The sequence below is a fragment of the Anopheles merus genome, chromosome 2R (genome assembly GCF_017562075.2).
Source record: "Anopheles merus strain MAF chromosome 2R, AmerM5.1, whole genome shotgun sequence".
Lineage (NCBI taxonomy): Eukaryota > Metazoa > Arthropoda > Insecta > Diptera > Culicidae > Anopheles > Anopheles merus.
In genome coordinates, this window is record NC_054082.1 from 18,465,927 (window position 1) to 18,487,167 (window position 21,241).

The following is a 21,241-nucleotide window of genomic DNA, read 5'->3' on the forward strand; positions in this document are numbered from 1 at the left end:
TGGCGGGCTCTATTACACCATCGTGCAGCGACCCTTCGATCAGATTCCGCAGTCTTTCGGCGTACGTTGGTAGACAGACAGCTAAACAGCTAGTGTGTGTGTGTGTGTGCAGGTTGTGTCCCTTTGGGTGCAACGTCTTTGGGGAAACTGTGCAAAAGCAACCCCTTCCCGACAGCCGCCACCAAAGTTGTGTTTCGCCACACCTCGGCAAAGATTATGGCAGTGCAGTGTCGCCTTGACGCCGGTGCATTTTAGTCATGGCCTTCCAGAGCTATCAGAGCTCCTCGAATCCGGTGCTGCAGCGGGAACGGCTCGGTTACTATGGCGAGCGAGACGGTGCGTACGGTGCGAGCTCCCGCAAGCTGTCCCTGTTCTTTGCCACCCTGTGCGTGGTCGACCTGTTCGGTGTGTTCCCGATCGTGGCGCTGCCGAAATCCATCATCTCCTGCGGGCTGTACGGGGTGCCGCTGGTGCTGTTCGTCATTACGCTGCAGATCTACACGGCGGTCGTGCTGGGCCGCTGCTGGACGATAGCGGAGCGGCTAGACCCGTCGATAGTGGCCAAGAATCGGTACCCGTACGCGGCAATCGCCGAGTTCACGTACGGCAAGCGCATGAGCGTGTTCGTGACGGTGCTGCTCGATCTGACCGTGTTCGGTGGTGGGATACCGAACCTGCTGGTGGCCGCACAGAATTTGCAGCTGCTGGGGGCGCGCGTTAGTGACGGATCGTTGGAACTGTCGTTCTGCTACTGGCTGCTCCTTATTGGGCTGTTTCTCTGTCCGATCATGTGGCTGGGGAGTCCGAAAAATATGCGCACCCTGGCGAGCGTTTCGGTCGTGGTGTGCAGCAGTGTGGCCATCCTGACCTGGATCTCGATCGGGGAGGACCGGTCGGGGTCGGGTGGGTGGACCCCGTTCCGGGACATTACGCTCGGGCTGCCGCCGTTCGTGCAGCTGCTGAAGGCGTACGGTATCATTGCGTTTCAGTTCGACATCCATCCGATGCTGCTGACGATACAGGTGGACATGCAGCACAAGCGGCACATCGGGAAGGCGGTACTGTTTGGCATCCTTACGACCTGCAGCCTGTCCGCGGTCACCACGCTGCTGACCGCGTACCGTTATGGGATGGATGTGCCGAACAATGTGCTGCAGATACTGCCTAGAAGCTGGTCACTGTACCTGACCATACTGCTGGTGACGCTGCAGCTGTGCCTGTCGAGTGCGGTGGGGAATTCGGCACTGTTTCAACACATCGAGGATGTGCTGGGTGCCTCGAGAGGTAATGTCTCGCTACATCCTTGCTTTGTGCTGGGTCCGTGTCTATTGATCCGTGTCTGTGTCGTTCTGTCTTTCAGATTTTACCATCAAAAGATGCATCATACGGTCGACGCTCGTGTGGTTGGGCGTTTTGATAGCGGAAATCTTACCCCGGTTCGATCTGGTAATGGGCATCATCGGTGGCACGCTGACCGGTCCGCTCATCTTCATACTGCCGCCCCTGTTCTACCAGCGCATGCTGGAGCTGGAGAAGCTGTACAGCCAGGAGCTGAAGCGTTCGTACTCCACCGAATCGTCCCAGGTTTCGGAAGATCCGCTCGACGATTCGGACACCGATACGCTCGGCGAGACGCGCCACACCTGGTACGGGTCGATCGGTTCGAATGGCTCGTCCATGTCGATGGTGATGGTGCGGGACACGGCCCGGAAGTGGGTGGCGTCGCTGAGCGTTCGCTGCACCGAGCTGTGCCGCTTCATGTACAGCGACTGTATTCTGGCCGGCTCGGTAATTGTGTTCGGGATAGCGGCCACGCTGGCGTCCACGTACTACAACATGTTCGATGCGCGTGATACGCAGCGCTGGTTTTCGTGTCTCAGTGCGTGGCGTCGCTGAGCAGACGAGGTGGTGGTGTATATATTCCGTAACATTTGGAGCACATTGCAATTGAGATGTGTTTAGAGAAAGAAAATGGAGATTTTATTCTGTGACACGAGACATCTGGCCTTCTGGCGGACTCATCTCCATGTTGCGCTGGAAGAGGTTCAGGTTCAATAGTATTCTTATCAGTATAACCAATAACCATCTCAATAAATAGATTTTGTTTGTGTCATATACCATAACATCTTCTTTTTTTTATTTCACAAAATATACCAGCGATTATCAACGAAAATTGTATATTATGTTACTGTTCTTATTAAAAAGAGTTACAAAAGAACGTAGCTGAGGGTACGTTTCCAAGGAGTCTATTTAAAGCACTTTGTTGAGAAAACCAGCACTTTTTGAAGTTCAATTTATTACGGCGTAAAGACAATTTAACGAAATGTTTAAATAAATCAATCTTTATTACTCCATGACGGTCGACCGTTGTGCGAACACGGATAATCGGGAGCTTTCAGGCGAGACTGTCAATTTTCCCGATGTAAACAAAGATACCGTTGTCAACAACAAACACGCGGTTCAAACAAGCGCACAGTAACGTTTCGGAAAAGTTTGCTAAATAAAAGCAAAGTAAAGCTGTAAGCTACTTACGATGGATCCCGGATTCTGTCCCGATTGTGGTTCTATCCTGCCGCCACTGAAAAACTCCAACAGAGTGTCCTGCTATGGCTGCCAAAGCGAGTTCGATGCTGCGGGTAAGGGCGACCAGCGCTGCTGTTCCGCTGTTATGGGCGCGATTATCATATGTTTGTTCGTTTGCAGCATTCGGCACGATGGAAACAGAGTATACGATCCATTTCAATTCGTATGCCAATAAAAAATCGGATCAAGCCGACCGTGCAGAAGGAGAGGAAGCCGAAGGACCGATTGTGAACCGACAGTGTCCCAAGTGTGGTAATGATCAGATGTCGTACGCCACTTTACAGCTCCGGTCTGCGGACGAAGGTCAAACCGTATTCTTCACCTGTACAAAGTGCAAGTAAGTGTTTGTTAAGTCATCGGAATGATTTCTATTTTACTGATTTATCTATTTGTGGTGGTGCTTTTTTAGGTACAAGATGTCCGAAAATTCATAAATATAAACTGTACCAACTGAATCAAATGTGGAAAACAAAAAAAAAATGGTGTAAATACGTCTGCAATGAATTGTCGTGTTTTGGTTGTATCCGAATCGTGATAAATAGCAATTATAAAATGATAAGGTGCAGGAAAATTTAATTCAGAACCATGTGTTTTTTTAAAATATCGATTAAATCTCGCTACGTTCGCAGTTGATAAAGCAACTATCGATCCTCAAAAATTTGGCCAAATATCGTTGCACGAACGGCGACAAATAGTGCGTGATTACAAGCACTTATCAAATGGGATCAACGTAAAAGAACATTGTACAACAATTAATGGAATTCACCTGTTTGTGCCATGCTTTTTTTAATTGATATTTCTCTTATTTATGTTAACTGATTTGGTTGAAAATTAATCCTTAATTTTGTTCACTGAAAATATAGTAAAAGTACGTTTTTTTTATTTACTTCAGTTTTGTATTTTTCAAACCAACCGCAACCGTTTGTATTTTTCGATCCCATACGTCAAATGTCAAAACTCAACAAAAACACCTTCTATCTAAGCACCTTGAACTTGACAGCGGATGAACCGGGTCTGCGCTTGGCACTGCACATTTGGTTGAAAAAGTTCGAGGCGTGTGGCTGTACATCCGCGTGAAGTGGGCTGATAATTGTACTTTCCCAGTGTGAAAAAGCACGAAATTGGTGAATTCTGTGACTTTGCTGCGTGCGTGAGTGGTAGAAGGTTGGATATCAACGGTGCTGTCTAGTGGAAGTTTGTGTGAATTTGGTTTTCGAAGCGTATCGCTTGAATCATGAGTGAAAAGCAGGACCCACAAAATGGCGATCACCAGAACGGCCGCAACGATGATGATGTAAGTTAAACACAAGCAATTACCTACATCTGGGAGGATATAATGTTACAAATGTGTGATTTATTAAATGAAGGAATGGATTAGATGCCGTATTTTTATCCCCGTGGAAATGCTAAGCTTGACGCTCTGAAAACGGGTCTGCCAATCGAATGTGCTCGATGCGACGGGCGCCATATTGAAATGGCTGAAAATGATGCTTACGATGGGTGTGTGCGTGAAGCCTACCATCGAATGAAAGTAAAAAAAATGCCACAAGCCGGCCTCCATGATATGTACCTGCGTAAAAAAAGTTTCTTATTTTTCTTATGTTCAAATTGTACTTCGATAATCATATTGTTTGAGGAATTTGTTTGCTTCAATTAAACAAAATAGTTTAATTTCTATGTTTTCTTTTATTTCTTTTGTTACTTATAACCCATCCATTCTATGTATGCCACTGCGGACATGAATGAAATTGATCACGAATGTTCCATTGCTACGACGGTCTTTACTCGCATCGTTGTGTGTGTATGCAAAGAAGCCGCACAACTGGAGTAATTGTGTCCGTATATTAGGTGGGGGAATGGGTTGAGATAGAAAATACGTAGGTTCCAGGTTTGGCCTGCTGTGTGTGTATGCGACTACGGTCACTGGAGTGCGGTGGTGAGAATAATTCATGTGAGCGGCGTCCTATTTCTGTTAACTCGAGCATTTTGCTATACTAATCTGCGCATGTATCGAATCGCTCGTTACCACCTCCCTTTACCTGCTTTACCTGCTCAGAGGTGTTTCCCTACGCTGATGCGCGTTCTGTGTTGTAGAAATGAATATTAAAACAAACAGCGAAAAGAAGACTTATCAATACCATCCCTGCTAATCATTGCCCCTATGTGAACGATCTATTACAGGAGATTCGCGAACCGGAACATCTGCGTAAGTTGTTCATCGGCGGTCTCGACTACCGCACCACGGACGATACGCTGAAGGCGTACTTCGAGAAATGGGGCAAGGTGGTGGACGTGGTCGTCATGAAGGACCCGAAAACGAAGCGTAGCCGCGGGTTCGGGTTCATCACCTACTCGAAATCGTACATGATTGACGACGCTCAGGCGAGCCGGCCGCACAAGATCGATGGCCGCGTGGTCGAGCCGAAGCGGGCCGTTCCGCGACAGGACATCAACCGTCCGGAGGCCGGCTCGTCGGTGAAGAAGCTGTTCGTCGGCGGTCTGCGCGATGACTTCGACGAGGAGCATCTGCGTGAGTACTTCTCCAAGTACGGCAACGTCATTTCGGCCTGTATTGTTACAGATAAGGATAACGGCAAGAAGCGTGGCTTCGGTTTCGTCGAGTTCGACGATTACGATCCGGTGGACAAAATCATCTGTAAGTATGCTAGGGGGTGGGATGTGGATCTCAGAAAGTCGAAAGTTGTCCGTTTTGGAAGAAGAGTGACGGATTTTGATGGCCTTTCTCTTTATTTTTCTGTTTGTTGCAGTGCAAAAAAGCCACACCATCCAGAACAAGCTGCTGGATGTGAAGAAAGCACTGCCAAAGCAAGATATGGACCGGTACAAGAACGACATGGGTCGTACCGGTGGGGGTGGCGGTGGCGGCGGTGGTGGCGGTGCCTGGGGCAACCAGCGCGGCAGCGGTGGTGGCGGCTGGAACAGCCAGCGCGGTAGTGGTGGTGGTGGTGGTGGCGGCTGGGGTAACCAGCGCGGTGGTGCAGCGAACGATTGGAACAGCGGTGGGTTCAATAATGGTGGCGGTTTCAATAACGGTGGCTTCAACAATGGCGGCAACAACTGGAACAACGGCGGCGGCAATCCGTGGGACAATGGGTGCGGTTCGCAGGGTCAGGGCGGCTGGGGCAACAACGGTGGCAATTGGGGCGGCAACAGCGGCGGCGGTGGTGGCGGATGGGGTGGCAATGAGTTCGGAAATAACTACCAGCAAGGATACAACGCCGGTCCGGTGCGCGCCGGGGGCAATTTCAACCAGCGAGCGGCACCCTACGGTACCGACGGTAGCTATTATGGCACGTACTAGTCGATAGCTAACCGATTAACTTGCGTTTCCAGGCAACCAAGGGGCTGGTCGCAGCGGAAGGTACGGCACTAGCCGTATGCATTAAATTTGACGAAGAGAGAGATAGAGAGAGAAAAAGAAAGAGTGGATGATGTCCCGTAAGATTGAATAAGTAAGAATGCCTATGCTCACCTTGCCTATCAACTTCAAACTGTCTATTTCTCGTTGTGCATATTCTGAAGCCAAAATAACTGCTCTTACCACATATTTCTTGCGTCTTGCGCCGGGTTCATATACACCGCATCGCGTACACGAACGTATGTGCGATAGCGATCGTTAACGAACTCTCTCCGACAACCACCGTTCGCTCGCTCACCACCGTGTTCTGTCTTCTAACCACGCCATACACCTATCTACTGTTGTTGACCGCCCCCACACCCCCTCCACCCTCAGCCGCCGATCGCACAAGTCGCTAACGCAATGTGTCCCCAGATGTATCTTTGTGCGTCCCATCATCTCTTTCCCATCCACAGCAAAGCCACCACACACAAGCATGTGCAGCGCGCAGCTCTTCAAAGGTAAATATGAACACTTTTTTTTTCAGTGTGACACATTCATTATCGCAACCTCAAGCTCCATTTTTTTAGTTCATGCTAATTTTATCCATTTTTGTTGTACATCAATTTTATTGAAATCATTATTTTATCGAGCAATTGAACAAATTGTTTACATTATTTCTCCTTATCGTTTTGCATCCAGTGTACGACTTGGATGGTATTATTTCCTTATCATGAAATATGTGTGTGTGTGTCCCAATTTTGACTAGACTTGTTGTTTTAAGGCTTTACAAGCGACATTCGTAGGATAAAGGCGAAAAAAGCGAAGAAGGTGTAGCTAACAATATCCAGATTGTGATGACGTGCACCAAGTAGCAGATTATGAGCGTGTGTGTGTATGTGTGTGTGTGTGTTTGTGAGAGAGTGTGTGTGATTACAGGATTTGTCCTGTAATTTTACAGCAGTAACACAGAGGTGAAGTTTTTCCCATTGCCACCGATAATTGCCCACCAGTCGAAGTGATATTGTAAAGCGAGCTTCATTACCCTTCGATTTACTGACACTTGCTCACAGCATATAACAGTTTGGCCGTAAGATTAATTTTACCCATTTCCCCTGTCTCTGCATTGTATTTTAAACCATTTCAGTATTTTGTTTCTCTTAAACTTTAGCCCATCTACGGCAATTTAGGGTAGCTCGTGATACGACTGGATTGAACATTTGACACTAAAATCTCTAATTTCCAAAACCATTTGTATTTCTCTTCATTCCTATCAGGTACAAAGCAAAGTTTTAGAAAGAGGCTAGAGCAAAAAAAAAAAAGGTACATTACATACTCAGTCAAAGTGAGCAAAACAAATCCGTACTCAGACAGAGGCACAGTGTGTGCGTGTGTTTGGCATGGCAGAGTATGCATGACAAAAAACAGAGAACAGATGTGCATTACCGTATAAAAGGGTTCGATGGGAGAGGACAGTCATTCGAAAAGTGTGGAGGTTCAATCGATAGGAGCTTCTTCACCCAAGCCAGCACATTAACAACAGGAAGGAGAGTGCAGGAGCGCGCGCGTGCACACACAAACACACAGGCGAGATGAAGGACAGTGACGAGAGAGATATATTGAGTAGTGGAGAAGGTACCCACGCGCATTCATTTGCCAGGATCTCAGCTCCACCTTGCTCTATAGACTAGTCCGCATTAACCCAGCAAACATCAGGCGCGTGCAACCCTTCCCTCGTCAGAGTTTGAGCGGTTTTCTTCAGATCGACGTACAAAGCATATGTCTAATGTGTATGAGTGGTTAGAGCTGTCGCATCCATCCCAGGAAAGCAGCTGCATTATCCGCAGCACCACACAACAGGAAAGCAGTCGACATAGAGGCACATTGAGTGTAGCATATGACAGTGATAGAAAGAGATACAAGAGAACAGCATTTGAACAATTTCATTGCTTGCTTAACGTCAAGTTTTGCCCCGGTGGTGGTCACCAACATCGTTGCTCTAGTATGTGTTCCCTTTCCTCCTATTTCTCGTCTTACCGGGCAGTGGTGGTTTTACAAGATCGGATGAGAATGAGTCGTTAAGAGAAGAAGTATATAGACAACAACGCAGGTCTCTCATTTTATACGAACACTGCTGTAGAAAGGCGGAAATAAAAGTCTTAGCGCGTTTTAGCGTTTGACCTTTTTGAGTGTAGCGCTACAACTGACTTGGATGAAATATATCCCCTGCGAGTAAAATTGGAGTAAAACATACAAACACAGGAGAAGAAGAAATATACCGATGAGCAGCAGGAAAACAAATCTTAAAAACATACAACACACCAACACAAAATGGTTCGGTGGTGGTGTGTAAATCTCTCAACTACCTTCATTGTTGGTGTACAAGCACAGTAACAGCCCTTGTGTTTGCTATGAAACGGATAGCAAGTATATTATATTTATTAACTATAAATGTATAGATGTATGGAAGTAAAAACTAGACTAGAGTTTAAGACCAGGGATTGCACGATGAGCGAAGTTTGATTTACACTACAAAAGAATTTAACCAGTTTTATACATAGCCATCCCCACATAAATACACAAACTCTGACACACTTTCACAGCTAACAATCGTACATCAGCTTCTTGTCGTTATAAGACACAGATGGTTGTTTTTCATTTCGAATAGGAAACAAAAGAGAAAAATGCAATTCGCTCTGAATTTCAAAGCGATGGTAAAAAAAATTAGAACAATCGAAAACGTTCAGTTATAAAAAATAACACAAAAGATGTAGCGCAAGAGTAGACAAGTATAAAGTACTAATTTAGGAAATGATGAGAAAGGAATAAAAGAGAAATCGTCCAGGAAAACAACATGACTAGGAAGTTGAGAGAACAGGAACGAAAATCGTAAAAATGATAAAGAGCGTATATCGTGAACACTGAACACACAGAGACCACAAGCAGAGTTATTCATTCATATTTGATTGTATATAGATTGACGTTTGTCTTTTTCGTAAGGTATAAAATGATTTTTTAAAACATCATTTAGTTCTCCATCGTCGCACTGCTCGCAATAGATGAGTTTTAGTACACTAGTTTGGTTCGATTAAAATGGTATGGATATATAGACTAGCGCCGCTCTAAAGCAAATAAAAAGCAATAGGAAAAATTAATAGGTTTCGGTTGTGTTATGTAGCAGCAATTATCGTTTTCTAACGTATCAATAGTAACCCAATTTCTTACGTCGAGGAATCACTCTTATTAGATTCATAATGATAACATTTGAGTGATCCTGATCATATCGATCTTGGTTCGGTCACAAGGATCCTCTTCTCGTAATTGATTTGATCACAGTAATTGAAATAGAAGACCCAGCAAGATAGGAATAATGCTTTCCGTCGTTAATTAATGTATGAATTATTGCAATACACTCACGTGTACCAAATTAGGTTTGTTCGATAGAGATCCACCACACAACATAATAACCTTGCTAAAACCACCTGTGCCCCGTTTATTTTTTTTTCTGGTACAACGGCATATTCACGTGTATAACCTACCAACCCCCCTAATAATTAAAATAATTCTCTCTCCGGTGCGAGAGGAGAAAGAGGGAACACACAAAAAAAAAACAAATACAAAAACGAAACCAAGCTATAGCTGGAGAAGATGCTTCTTTTGAGAGTAAGATCATGTCGCAGTAAAACAAAAATAAATTAGAAAAGAGTATAGAATCGTCCGTATATCTATTTAGTATTTCGCATTTCGTAACTATTTGGTCATGAGTTTTCTTTTGGTTGAGTATATCAGTAGCTGAAAGGATGAGAAGAAGTTTGCAGAAGGGTGTGAGTGTGTGAGTGTGGGTAAATGTAATGTTCTTCGATCGTTATCCTTGAAAGAGAGGTGGAAGGGTTTAAAAGGAGCGAAAGATATTCAGCCAGTTGTTTCGGTAGTTGTGTGTGCGTATGTGTGTGTGTTGTATGTCAGAAAGAAAGGAAGCGAGGGTTCTCCAGTACCAGCAAAGGTGGTCACGTCGTTTCTTCCGTTTCACTTATTTAAGCATTTTTACAGGGAGAGATATATGCGGAGGAGCAGGATATGATGAGAAAATAAGCATCAGTTGTAGACGGATCCAAGGGCCGTAGCCAGCACAGGATGACGATCAACACCACTGCTAGGCTTAGTAGTAACAGCAACAGCGACAGCAGCAGAAGGATGTGGTAGACGTGTTTTGTGGTAGTGTTGTGTTCTACTATGTTAACTGCACCAACCGCTCCGTAATTATGTATTCGTTTAGAAGTAGCATTATAGAGGGAAGGGACGAGCGCTTGATATCGGTTTTTCGATTTGGTGATGTTATACATTATGATATCAGGTAGAAGATGCTGTTTTTTTTCCATTTTGCTAAAACTTTCATTCGCGATTTGACGCCACTTTCGTTTCAAATTCAATACTAAAGTTTGGTAGATTTCACATTTTTAGCAGATTGCACACTATATCCTAGGAGGGGGGTAGGTGTATGAAACGAAACTAGAATTCAGACCATGTAAGGAGTTTCGGAATGTTATTTAGAAATGTTTCCAGTATACGTATCTTTTCATTAGGATATATCCTATTAATGGGTGTTGCGTAACACCTTTTGGAATTGGAAGTTTGATTGAGTCTTCCTGTGCACATCGTCACTTCTCCACTAACCCGAATTCCCTGTCGTAAATGGACAATCTTTTCTAATGTCGTTTTTCAGTCTATCTTAACAAGGAGATGGCTCGTCATTGAGCATCAATTTCGACTAGATCGAGTCGGTAAAACACTTCATTTTAAATGAATGCAATGTTACTAATGTCGTCCGCGTTGCAGACGGAAACCCCTATTGATTAACAATGGAGCTTAAATCTTGTTTGCACTTATGCTGATTATATTCTTTTTAACACATTTCTTCTACACCATGGCAGGCATGTCGCGCGTTGTTAATACTTAACAATCGATTGAATTTCATTAATTTATTTCTATTTCTTTTCACCATTTTAATTTTCTTTCTACTGTATTTTACCCTCTTTTTAATGTAATCCACCAGTATGTGTTGCCGTTCTGTATTTTATACTCGCTTTCTACATTGTGTTCGTGTGTGCAATAGGTTGCATTGGTGTGTTCGTATTGTTTTTCGACACACATACCACCTGTGTGCTGTTATGTTATACCTAATTTGGTCCTATGTATGCTAAGTATGCCCCCAAATGCTGGTGGCAGCAACGGTGGCGGAACTAGCAGGTAGGTTGGTTACAATACTTACTTTGTGTGTTCATCCTTGCATTGGCACGAGGAGACTGTGAAGGTGGAGAGATGGACTAGACAAAGTTTCGGTAAGTTTGATTTTGTTTTTGAATTTGTGTTTTTCCTGTTGATTCCAGTGATCTTTTTGTGTAGTACATTTATTGTCTTTGAGTAAGTGTTGGAACATTATATATATACACATTAATCTATATTTTATCAATAAACTTCAAGCACAATAACCAACAAAATGAAGCTTTTTTAATGAAGAAATTAAGACAACTGAAGTTAATAAATCCGAAAACAAAAGTTCAAACGATCGACAGTTCGAAGGAGGTTGTTAGACAAACATTCTGCTCGAAACGCATATTCCTGACCGTGAGTAACCGAAGTCAAAATATCACCTATCTCAGAATGATGATTCTGTTTCAAAATGTCTATCTTAGCTTTTTATATTTTTCAACTGAAATTGTCTAACACAGTATTTCAATTCAACGGTTTATATTTACCCCTTTCTTGTTAAACCCTTTTGTTGAAGTCGACCGCCCAAATTGTATGTTAGAGCCCCCAATCTAGATTCATCGTTCAGTTTTCTCACTATCACCTACGCCGCCACCTTCACCGCTGTTATGCGATCCTTGACGGTCACGGTCCTCGTATCGTTTGGTTTGCTGACTCGGCCTTTGATTCTCTCTCCTAATGGTTGGTGTAAAAGATGGCACTAGTTGTTGATGCTGTACCTGCTGCTGTGGCTCCTGCGCCTGCTCATGATGATGAGAAGGATGCTGCGGTTGCTGGTGGTGCGTTGCAATCAACGCTGCAGGATACTGAGGACTGAATGGAGTCAGCAGGCCGTTAACAGCGGCAAATGTCCTGTAAGAAATTGGTATACGTACGATACATTAGACTGGACTGGAACTACCATTACTCGAAAGCGGTTTGGGTCTCACCGATACTGCTGGTCGATTTGTGCCTTCTCGATGCGCTTATCTTTCGCGCGACGATTCTGGAACCATATTTTGATTTGTGTTTCGGATAGTTTCAACACTTCTGCCAGCTCGAACCGTCTGCCTCGGGAAATGTATTCGTTGCGGTGAAATTCTACCTCTAGTCGAAGGGTTTGCTCGCTGCTGAACGTGGTGCGCTGGCGGCGTGGACGTCCTTCCTTTTTGCGACGTCTGGCCACTAAGGAGAGAGGGCGTGTGTGTGAGATTTTGGTGAAGAATTAGTTTATTTGCGGGTATTTATGGCAGTTTAATTTAGATATGGAGTTATAGAATATGGTTTTTTACCATGTGATTAATGATTATCATCCACAATCGTTAGGTGTACCTAAGACATGAATATCCTGTCTGATTAGGTTTTTTGTTCCAAGTACGAAAGCCAATGAATCTCTTGAAGATGTTTGCCATCAACATTGCACAGTATAATCTAGGGTATGCAGATGCTCCCATGGTCCTATTAGACAGGCGACGAACTCATTAATGTATCGTATCCAGTCGTAGTTTGACATAACAAAGAAAGTGGAACCAGTAATGATTTCCGATCCAAATAGAGATGATTGGTAACCGAAGATTGGATCAATCTCTCTACCTATATAAGGTTACAAATAGATGGAGCGTGAGATATCTATTTCCATTATCCAGTACTAGGAAGAACTTAAACTCCAGCAAACTTCGACAGTAGTTGAAGCTGGTACAATACTCAGACGTTTTTTGTTTGTTCAGTATGTACATACAGACATGAATTCCGTACAAAATAATTAAAAATTCTTAATGAAGTAAACGTTCGAGAGAAGGTTTTTGGGAAGATCGTCTTATCATATGGGAGGAATTCTAAAACGGTCAACTATAATTTCGATGATTACGGGACACTAATAGTTGCTTGTAATGCTGTATACAGTAACGCTATCCGAATAGCTGAGAATGAGTTGAGTAGACAACTACTAGTGCGACGGCGACTAATTAATGTAATTATGCGTGTTGTATTGAGCTACCTACACTCTTTATAGCTCGGCACGCTCAATGCAACTCTGGACGTTCTATGTAGCTCTGGACGGCATTACATATCCAATTTCCACGCTTGTTGGACGATACTGTTTATTAGAGCGTTTTCGTTACGTTCACATCTGACATCAATCACGATGAAGGAACTCTCTCTGTGGCTCTTGCGATACGTACACAACATGAGTTCCATGAGTTGCAGCTTATCAGTCTTTATTAATTGGATATAAGGATATCAAATAGCCGGTCTCGTGATACAGTCGTCAACTCGAACGACTTAACAACATGCCCGTCATGGGTTCAAGCCCCGAATGGACAGTGCCGCCATACGTAGGACTTACCTATCCTGCTATGGGGGGTAATCCATAAGTCACTGAAAGCCTGCCCACAAGTGGTACAGGCAGGCCTTGACCGACTACGGTTGTTGAGCCAAAAGAAGAAGAAGAAGAAGAAGAAGAAGAAGAAGAAGGGTATCAATACTTGCAAATAGTTTTGCTCAGACATGTGCACATATTTCTATTTCATCATAAATTGCATAGAAAAATTGTAGAAAATGTACCGTAAAACTACGATTCATACAGAAGTGAAATCCTACTGTGAAATAGGTTACATTCCCTTGCGTAGCAATAATCCATTGCATGTCCAAAACGGTTCCGCAAATGATTCCTTGCTTTTGCAAAGGACCCAATCATAACGGCTCTTACAATGATAATAATGATGATGATAAGGTATGAAGATGATGATGATGAAGATTATACTACGATGAATTCCAATGAAAGCATCCTTGTGCACCTGCTTGTTCCTCCTCCCTTCACAGAAAATGGAAAACCCATTCGGGCACGAATTTCAACAAACTGCTGCTATGGAACGACAAGCTGCGCGCCGGAGGATGACGGGTGATGGTCCCAGGTATCTCTGATTGTGTGTTTTCACAATCCTGCGGCCCGGATTTCCCCCAGTGCCTAGTTCTGCCCTCACCATTGGAGGGTTTGGGTTTATTTTTCTGACCGTTTCCGCGCGCACCAAGGCGATTATCAGCAACGATCGTGGGAGAATTGTAATATGAATTTTATTTGTATTGTATTTTGAGTGCGCGGAACGGAATGATACAGATCCTTCTTCGCTTCATTCATTGGCAGTTCGGGCTGCATAAACCAACGCGCGTGAATTCTGTTTTCCCCTCTGTCTGTTGATTACAATTGCTGCTGTTGTTGGTTGGTTTGTTTCTGTTGTACGAGGTTGTAAACAGCATCTTGGCCAGCGTCTTGTTTTTAATGAAAGTGAACTCAGGTGAAATGATCAGGATTGGCAAATTCTAGTCCAGCGGCACAGTCAATCGGGGTGAGGAATTTGTTGAGAAAGATGAGTTTCCTTCAGAGATTTGTGGGTTATTTTAATCGGAGGGGGAAAGAAGTTAATTAGTGGAAAAAGAAGTCAGAAGTTGATTAAAATCGTCTGATTTTTTTTGTTCAAGTAAACTACTTATGTTGTGTACTATTTGTTCATTTATATTAACATTTAAATGTTACTGCTTGAGGATGTACTTCAAGGAAAATCAAGACGAATGCATCAACTATCTGGCTTAAGTTAAGTAGTTAAGTAGTTCAGTAGTTAAGTAGTTTTTCATGCTACTGATGCTTTTGTTGATAATTCTATTTATAATAATTATTTCATTGATTTGTATTTTGATTTTAATCGATTGAAAACCCTATGATGGCAACGGTGCCCTAATCATGTGTTACGGTGTGCTTAATCCGATGCACCCAGCAGTATACGTTCCCATGGATCAAGCCGCGCGCACTGTACGGGTGCTCTCCATATCACCGCGCTTCGTTCGTGTTTTCCAATCGGATTGAAATTTAACAAAACACTTTCCACCTTCTTCCTTCTGTCGACACCAGGCATAAAGGTGCAGCAGCGGAAAGTAAAAAAAAGTAAAATAAACTGGCCAATAACAATCATTGCTCGTTCCAATTGACGGTAAGACAGGCGTAAAAATTATCATCTGTTGTTCGACGGGCGGTTTTTCACACTGTGTGAAACCATCTGTGTCCTTTCCGACCGCCATCCACTTGTCGTCGGCGCGCCCCCTGCCCCGAGTCAGCAATATGATGATAATTCCTCTGCAATCATGGAAACCGACCCGATGGGAGGGAATGATTTAGTTAGTGCGGGTCTGGTTGTCCCTCTCCACTCCGCTGGGCGCGGCGGGGATGGATGGTGAAAAAGCAATCCGGCTTTTCACAGCGTTGGAAGAAAACCGTCGACGACGGCGGCTCTTGTCTCCCGAAACCAGGAAAGGAAAACAAGTGGAAAACACATCCCTCTTCCTCACCCGCGTCACCCGATCCGACGAGCACAAGCACCACCGAGGACGGTTCCTATTGTCCACCGGAAACGATGCGTAAACGTACTTTTGCCAACAACAGGCGCTTTCCTCCCCCTTCGCACTTCCCTTCCGCGTGTATTCCACGTGCGTGCTGCTTGCATATGCGTGTGTTGTTGCTATAATATTTATTTGCTGTTGTCTGCTGCTGGGTGAAGAAAAAAGAGAAGAATTGGGAGATAATCTTCCCCTCTCCCCCCTGAATCATCGTCCAACCGCATTCTGGGCTGCTGTTGTTGGTGGTGGAAAAACTAACTTTTTCCCTCGCTTGTTGGTGGATGCGGCCTATGTGTGTGTGTGTTTGATTGTGGCTCGGTGTGGGTGATTGTTTCGTTTTGTCGTTGTCGTCAGTGCAAGGCGTGAAAGCGGAACGAAGTGTGTCTCCCAGAATGACGCGCGCGCGCGCCTATGTTTTATGCCCCCATGAGAGGGGTGGGAGAATATCATTGCGCTCTGAGAAGAATGAGGTGCTGTTGTTACGAAACGTGTGTAGTGTGTCGAAGGGTAAGGGGTACCGATCTTTACGCTAGAACAAAACAAGCAAAGCGATCATATTTTGCCGCTCGAGCGTAACAATTGGCGAATGTCGTCCCTAATGTCGGCCGGATGTCGTGCGTGCTGTATGAGAATCTTCTTCTCCGTGTGTCCTTTCTGCCTTGGGGTGTGTTTTTTTATGGCGCACCATTTTAATATGGTAGGGGAAGGTAATTAATTGTTTACAATATGATAATTGTCCTTTGATAATGGAGAATCAGTTAACGAAAGCAACTTCGCGATAGAGAGAGAGACAGAGAGAGAGAGGAGTGCATTTTTTTAGTGTTTTAAGCCTTAAGGAGGCGGATGAGAGGTACGAAAGCTGAATTCAATTAGTATTTATTATATATAGTTTATGGTAGGTCCCTTGGTACGGTCGTCATTTCGCACTACTTAACAATATGCCCGTCGTAGGTTCCACCGTATGGACCGTCCACCCTTAGCAAGGACTAACTAGCCGGCAGCTTGGTACGTTTAGAAGGTTTGTGAAGCTACCTTGGCCGCAACGGTATTATTTGTTAGCTGTTTCATCTGTATAGGTCGCCGGCATGACTGCTTAGGCCGTTACACCAAAAGGAAGATACCATATATGTTGCTATTTTTTTTAAACTTAACATAATCCAAAGCACAATGTGCTGTAAACGAAAAAACGAAAACGAAAATGTGTAAAATAAACGAAAAATTAAATGTTGCGTAAATTCATAAAACTTTAACGTCCTTTTATATGGTTCTTTCACACAATCTAAGTTGAAGTATTTTTTAAATGTTCCCAAACTTTTATAATTTTTAACTTTCATAAATTCTAAACAATCGCTAAGAGTGTCTGCAATAACTTAAATTGTGCGAAGATTTCATGTAATCAGCATTTATTTTCCATGTCATCCTGAAAACTTTTGACGATCGGGTCACTTGTCCTAGATTTGGTCAACATGCCTGCCATGGGTTCAAGCTCCTAATGAACCGTATCCTTATACGTAGGACTTACTATCCTGCTATGGTATCAATCAATAAGTCACTGAAAGCCAAACCCATTAGAGGTACCGGCAGGCTATAACTGACATCGGTTGTTGTGCCATAAAAGAAAAAGAAAAGGTATGAAAGTGGTGGCATGTTTTGGATTTGTTTTGAGCTATTTCAACATAATACGTCTTTAAAGTATTAGTATTATATATTTAAAACAAACATACAACCTACCAACAACCATGCAATAGCTCATTATTTAATAATATAAATGGTCGATATGCTTGAAATGTATAGTCCCTTACTTCGCCATTTAGCCGTGTCTTAGATTCACAGTTATTTGTTTTTTTGAGGGATTACACCAGATGCTTTTTTCGATTTTGAAAAATTGCAATATGCCTGGAGGAAATGCATTTCCTGCATGGCTTAGTCAGATATTTCCGATTTCATAATTACTCCTTAGCAACTTGCAGGCTACCAATATAGGAGCGATAGGAGATAGAGTTACATTTGAAAACGAAATTACCTCAAACTTTTTTTCCTCTGAAATCAATCATTGTCCAGCCGAGGAAAGTGTGTAAATATGCGGTGCGAATTGTGTGGTAAAATCAGTTTGCGGTAATTTGAGACACCCCAAGAAAGCCGACCAAACTCTCTCTCTCTCTCTTTCTCTCACACACTGCACCCCAAAAAGTCGTCCCTCGGTGTCCGACTAATAATCGGTGCGCGCACCGATTTCCCCCCCCCCCATTCTCCACCTGCGGCATAATGCACATATCATCCACCGGTGTTACCGGAGGTCATCCAAAAGGGTTCTGAAGGAATTCCGCAATACCGGCTCGTAAGGTTTCTTTTTTTCCTCCGTTACGGGGGCTGCTTTTTTCGCCGATGAGACGTCCAGCGGCGTCCAGTGTTTTGTGTTCTTACCTACTCCCTCTAATCCCATGAGAGAGTGTCCCCGCCCGTCAAGGCTCATTGACTTGTGCGGCTCAGGAAAAAAAGGGTTCATCACCTTTGCACGCGGACACTCGGGCAAAGCAGTGAAACAAACCCGCCACTGCTGCACCGACGACTGCACTGCAGCGCAATCCCGTTCGGAACAACTGCTCACGTCCGGCGGGTTTGGGCCTCCGAAAGGGGTCGCCCGGTCCGTTTTGTGTAATCTTTTAATAAGCCATAAAAATTACGGCATTTTCGGTAGACGGGGCGCACCTCCCTGTCTCCGTTTCTCTCTGTGTTTCTTTCTGGACAAAGTTGTTGTGACCTCTCTGTGGGGTACGGGGAGACACGGACCATATGGTTGATTCTCCTTCAAGAGCAAGGTATAGAAAAAGAAATTGAGGGAAAAGGGAAGTGAATCTGAAAAGGTAGCGGAGATTGATTTCTTGTTTGGGGTAGAAGGTATTAACCGGCCACGGAAGGATATTGTCGTCGTCTAGCATGTGTAAACGTATCACCTTACCAACACCGGACATTGAAACTGGCGGTGAGTGGGTGATTGAAAAGTGATCGTCTGGGAGCAGCCAAATGTTTGGAACAAAATCCGTTATTTGTGGCAAAAATGAGCCTGGAATCTCTCAGGTTTTTTTGAGGAACATTGTCCACAAAAGTCTGGTGACCGAATGGTATAAAAGTTCATAGTTATTTCATAGAAAATCATCGAATGTACATCGAATGGCGATAACATTACCGTCGTGGATTCAATTCTCAAACAAGCCAAACATCCCATACGGACAACTGGCTTGCAAATGGAGCTCTATGGACTGACTGTGACTGGTAGCCATGCCCATTAGTATCGATTTTTTAGTCTGACTTAAAACTTAGTTATCGACTTAGTTACTGATCTAGAACGATCTTAGAGCCTAACCTAAGGTTCAACCTGGAGTCTTTACGGACATTACGAAGTTTGTAAAGCCGATTAGACTCCGTTGTTGGTCGTTGGTCATTGTCCCAATAAGATTAAGATAAAAAGAGCACAATTCTCGTTTAAAAATCTCCGAAGTATTGCTTAATCATTGCCAATTAAATGCATATTTGTTTAAAATTGTCTTTAGATGGATGCCTGATAAAATCAAGGATAAGTCATCCTGATAAAATTCATTAAAGTAACGAACAGCAATGATCAATACATTTAGGTTCTTCTGATCCTCGGTCATGGCCAAGCACGATAAATACGAGTATTTTTAACTAACAAAGTTACAGGCTGCTTGGTCTATGGGGCAGACACTCATTTATCGTCGGGCGTTGTTCGATTCCCATGTGTGTATGATTTGTGGCTAAAACAGAAGTTACAAAGATATCCTTATTAGGGGGGCCTAGCAAGGAAGATTTCCCCAATACTTCTTCGTGTATTGTAACGTAACGAGCCAAAAGTAAAAAAAAAAATACTTAAGAAAGTGTTTCTTTATTCCCAGAATCCTGTTGGTATATCTGATGAAAGTGGACTAAAATACAACGACACACCTCCACTTGGATTGGAGAGCTTCGACAAGGATTGTAAGATCGACCCTTAGTCTAGTCATCAAGCTGCAAACGAGCATTTTAGGATCTATCGATTTCCTACGCCATGTCAAAACCAAATCAAGATTTTTGTTGTAGTGTTCATCTTTTTCGATTTAGAAAAAATCTAACTCACTTAAAAGTGGAACACTAAATTTTACTTACGAAAAGCGGACAATCCCGCCGGCAGCTGCGGTCCATCGTGCGTGATACCAAAAAACGGTCGAAAGGAAGGAGGCCCATAACCACCTGCGCCTGCACCTCCCGTGGACGAAAAGAACGTTGACACGGCCATGCTTCCGGGTTGCGGCCGATGTTGCAATCCTCCCACCAACGCCGGGTCACCCGGTTGCGTCAAATGGGGTGCTGGCACTGGTAAAACACCGGCGGAGGATGACTGTTGTGGAGTGACTGCCAAAAATCCGTAACATTGACCACCTATCGTCGTGGGATATTCGGAAGCACAAGCGGTGGAGGACGAGGAAGTGATACCGTAATGGCGCAATGGGGGGTAAGCCGGCGGTTGTCGAGGATGGTCACCGCCGCCGGGTTGTAGTCGGGGTGAGCCAATGCTTGCATCCTGGGACGAATCTTCCTCAATGTCCACTGCGAGCGAGGAACGCGGGCTGCCGGAACTAATTGAACTGTTCACTGAGACGGATTTTTGCGAATCACTAGAAGAATTGTGGTGATGATGGTGGTGTCGGTGGGTTTCATCAATAAGAGCACATGGATCACTAGCCTTTGTCACTGTCACGTGCACGTTTCGATCGCGCACTTCATCACTGCTGCCGTTGGCAGAACCGTTGTTGTTGTTGTGGTTGGTGGCACGTTTGTCATCCCGCTCGAGGTGACCGTACAGTCGCTCGAAGAACTTTCGCGGCGATAGGGGTCGGTTCACTATCGGTGGTTCACACGCGCTAGAACCAGGGCCGGAGGGTGGTTCACTACTACTGTACGGAAGGTGCCGCTCGTTGCTGGCAATCGGACCACTTTCGGCGAGCATTTTGGCAACGATGAGATGGTCCGACACAGCACTTTGGTTTTGCGAAATTCAAAATCCCGATCCACCTGTGCGGAAGGTTTAAGCGGCTCTGAGAATCGTCCCGTTGGGCAGGAAGAATTTATGCTTCCCGCTCGCTCTCCTGTGCGTATGAGTGTGTGGTGCTAATGGCGAACGTACGGTGTGTAACATAATGCTGCTGGCGGCGTTGCACCGTGCCGGTTTTTGCATGCAGCGGACACCTGACCTACGGAGGAATGTAACGAGTAATGGAGTAAACAATCGCCGTGATTGGTGGATGCTGCTGGACCAATCAGAGCGGAGCAGTAGGGCAGCATGGCAATTTGGCATCCCCGGCATCCCCTAGCAACGGATCTGTGCGCATGTGCAGTTTTTTAGTTCAAAATTGTTCAAAGCTAAGCGCTCGTAAAAATGTTGAAACGTTAAATTATTGTATAGTTTTACAGTAAAATAATTTAATATTTCGATGACAGTGAGTTGCGAGAATAAAATGTTTCAATATCTTTAAAATAATTTTTTTAAAAGTTACACTTCCTGCATGCTGTCAGTTTCCTTGTCAGAGCCACCCTGTGGTTAATGTTGTTCGAATTTGAAGTTGTTGGTAATGTTTTTCTCGGACTTTCTCCGTTATATTTCTATGTTTTTAA

At 44.2% G+C, this 21,241-nt stretch overlaps 4 protein-coding genes across 4 annotated transcripts; 3 read left to right on the top strand and 1 right to left on the bottom strand.

Annotated features, from left to right (window-relative positions):
• The first annotated feature begins 4 nt into the window (after nucleotides 1-4).
• On the top strand, nucleotides 5-2,117 carry LOC121590364. The gene is made up of 2 exons (XM_041909976.1): nucleotides 5-1,284; nucleotides 1,361-2,117. The coding sequence occupies exons 1-2, from the start codon at nucleotides 258-260 to the stop codon at nucleotides 1,894-1,896; spliced, it is 1,563 nt and encodes a 520-aa protein (XP_041765910.1). The 5' UTR covers nucleotides 5-257; the 3' UTR covers nucleotides 1,897-2,117.
• Nucleotides 2,118-2,436: 319 nt separating this feature from the next.
• Nucleotides 2,437-3,074, top strand: LOC121588911 (DNA-directed RNA polymerase I subunit RPA12). Its single transcript, XM_041907359.1, has 3 exons — nucleotides 2,437-2,636; nucleotides 2,704-2,920; nucleotides 2,993-3,074. The coding sequence occupies exons 1-3, from the start codon at nucleotides 2,534-2,536 to the stop codon at nucleotides 3,015-3,017; spliced, it is 345 nt and encodes a 114-aa protein (XP_041763293.1). The 5' UTR covers nucleotides 2,437-2,533; the 3' UTR covers nucleotides 3,018-3,074.
• A 519-nt stretch (nucleotides 3,075-3,593) lies between these two features.
• Nucleotides 3,594-9,663, top strand: LOC121587613 (heterogeneous nuclear ribonucleoprotein 87F). Its single transcript, XM_041904567.1, has 4 exons — nucleotides 3,594-3,877; nucleotides 4,765-5,239; nucleotides 5,352-6,462; nucleotides 7,219-9,663. Exons 1-3 carry the CDS (start codon nucleotides 3,818-3,820, stop codon nucleotides 5,903-5,905), a joined length of 1,089 nt encoding a protein of 362 aa, XP_041760501.1. The 5' UTR covers nucleotides 3,594-3,817; the 3' UTR covers nucleotides 5,906-6,462; nucleotides 7,219-9,663.
• Nucleotides 9,664-11,766: 2,103 nt separating this feature from the next.
• Nucleotides 11,767-20,710, bottom strand: LOC121590265 (homeobox protein abdominal-A homolog). Its single transcript, XM_041909758.1, has 3 exons — nucleotides 19,736-20,710; nucleotides 12,139-12,373; nucleotides 11,767-12,061 (listed from the first exon to the last, which is right to left on the bottom strand). The coding sequence occupies exons 1-3, from the start codon at nucleotides 20,574-20,576 to the stop codon at nucleotides 11,767-11,769; spliced, it is 1,371 nt and encodes a 456-aa protein (XP_041765692.1). The 5' UTR covers nucleotides 20,577-20,710.
• Between the last annotated feature and the right edge of the window lie 531 nt (nucleotides 20,711-21,241).

Bases quoted from the DNA above. Each gene is read 5' to 3' on its own strand.
- LOC121590265 (XM_041909758.1), bottom strand. From the start codon at position 20,576: ATGCTCGCCGAAAGTGGTCCGATTGCCAGCAACGAGCGGCACCTTCCG. The intron at 12,374-19,735 runs GTAAGTAAAATT...CTCTCTCCTTAG, and splicing joins GGCGGGATTGTCCGCTTTTC to TGGCCAGACGTCGCAAAAAG. The intron at 12,062-12,138 runs GTGAGACCCAAA...AATTTCTTACAG, and splicing joins CAAATCGACCAGCAGTATCG to GACATTTGCCGCTGTTAACG.
- LOC121590364 (XM_041909976.1), top strand. From the start codon at position 258: ATGGCCTTCCAGAGCTATCAGAGCTCCTCGAATCCGGTGCTGCAGCGG. The intron at 1,285-1,360 runs GTAATGTCTCGC...TCTGTCTTTCAG, and splicing joins TGTGCTGGGTGCCTCGAGAG to ATTTTACCATCAAAAGATGC.
- LOC121587613 (XM_041904567.1), top strand. From the start codon at position 3,818: ATGAGTGAAAAGCAGGACCCACAAAATGGCGATCACCAGAACGGCCGC. The intron at 3,878-4,764 runs GTAAGTTAAACA...GATCTATTACAG, and splicing joins ACGGCCGCAACGATGATGAT to GAGATTCGCGAACCGGAACA. The intron at 5,240-5,351 runs GTAAGTATGCTA...TGTTTGTTGCAG, and splicing joins TCCGGTGGACAAAATCATCT to TGCAAAAAAGCCACACCATC.
- LOC121588911 (XM_041907359.1), top strand. From the start codon at position 2,534: ATGGATCCCGGATTCTGTCCCGATTGTGGTTCTATCCTGCCGCCACTG. The intron at 2,637-2,703 runs GTAAGGGCGACC...GTTCGTTTGCAG, and splicing joins AAGCGAGTTCGATGCTGCGG to CATTCGGCACGATGGAAACA. The intron at 2,921-2,992 runs GTAAGTGTTTGT...GTGCTTTTTTAG, and splicing joins TTCACCTGTACAAAGTGCAA to GTACAAGATGTCCGAAAATT.